Consider the following 1435-nt stretch of genomic DNA (forward strand, 5'->3'; position numbering starts at 1 on the left):
TGTGTAAGCCTCTATCCAAACATTTGTACTCCATAATTACAAACAATACTTCTTTCATAGACCCTAAGAAGCCACCAGATCCTCCTTCTGGATTGTTTGTCCCAATATCGTTGGGATATTAGTTTGTCCCATTTGACGTCCATAATCCGGTTAGATTCCCAACCCTTTATCACATTTACATTCCAAAGATTGTAGAATTTAAACATTCTTGTAATGGTCTCATGCTTTGTGGTAACCGATGGTCTGATGATGATCATGATAAACTAGTCACTGGCAAGATTTACGTATTTAATCCTACCATCAATCAAATCATTCGGCTTCCCGTCCCTTGTAATGGAAAAACTGTATTAGGTATAAGCATAGCTTTTGATCCTTTAAAATCACCTCATTACAAAGTTATATGTGTTTTTAATGACTTTGATCACGTATCAACGACGATAAGTATCAGATAGATATGTATTCCACAGAAACTTGCACTTACAGGCTTTCATATAATCTTACCATGGCTAGAGTCTCTAAAATGATGTTTGAAACGGGTGTTTATTGGAACAACGCTATTCATTGGATTGACAAGGTTGGATTTATTGTGTATTTTGATTTGGATCGAGAGTTGACTTACGAAATAAAAGTCCCCTTTGCTCATCTTGATGTGGACTACAACGACTATTTATGTTATATATTTGAGTCTCGGGATCAGTTGCTTCTTGTTGAACTACATCGTCCTCTCATTACCAAGTTCAAAATACACCAACTTAAAAGAGACTATTCAGATTGGTTAGTTAAATACCACGTTGATTTTGAAGAATATGGTGGATTATTGTTCTCGAACATGGATCCTTTTCGATATAATTACTTATTATCTATTGTGTTGGGGAGTGATGACGCTGAGTCCTTTTTGGTGGTGGAAATAGATGGGAAAATCGTGAAGTTAAATTTGGAATCAAAGACATACCACCAGCTTTGTGATATTACTTCTTATGACCGCATCGAACACTATCCCGGCTTGGATCAATGGCCGAATGTTTATCAGTTTGCAGCGTCTCTCTACAACTTGGAATATGATGAGGTATCAATTTCTTTAGTTTTTGTGATTGCGGACTTCAATGCATATTGCTTGTGTAGTTTAATAAACAAGAATATTGGTCAACTAATTACAATTGAGGCGTTCGCATTTCATTGTTATAACTTAATTAACGCCTGCTGTCTTTTAGTTTGATAATCATAACTTGTTTTTATACTTAACTAGGTTTGAGCCCGTGCGTTGCACGGTTGTTTAGTAACCGTTTCAAATCATTTAATATATAGATATAGAATATATATATAGATATAGATATAGATATAGATATAGATATCAATTATTATATAGTTTATAAGGAGCTGGAATTTCACTAATGGCACGTCAATTTTTTCTCAATATGTTACTCGTATTACTTAG

The 1435-nt window shown here is 34.6% G+C and overlaps 1 protein-coding gene across 1 annotated transcript; it reads left to right on the forward strand.

Annotated features, from left to right (window-relative positions):
* Nucleotides 1-502: 502 nt before the first annotated feature.
* Nucleotides 503-1216, forward strand: LOC139900168 (F-box protein At5g07610-like). The gene has a single exon (XM_071882963.1). The coding sequence runs from the start codon at nucleotides 503-505 to the stop codon at nucleotides 1214-1216; it is 714 nt and encodes a 237-aa protein (XP_071739064.1).
* The last annotated feature ends 219 nt before the right edge of the window (nucleotides 1217-1435 follow it).

The sequence above is a fragment of the Rutidosis leptorrhynchoides genome, chromosome 3, assembly GCF_046630445.1.
Source record: "Rutidosis leptorrhynchoides isolate AG116_Rl617_1_P2 chromosome 3, CSIRO_AGI_Rlap_v1, whole genome shotgun sequence".
In the NCBI taxonomy this organism is placed as follows: domain Eukaryota; kingdom Viridiplantae; phylum Streptophyta; class Magnoliopsida; order Asterales; family Asteraceae; genus Rutidosis; species Rutidosis leptorrhynchoides.

Excerpts from the sequence above, each read along its gene's own strand:
- LOC139900168 (XM_071882963.1), top strand. The coding sequence starts at position 503 with ATGGCTAGAGTCTCTAAAATGATGTTTGAAACGGGTGTTTATTGGAAC.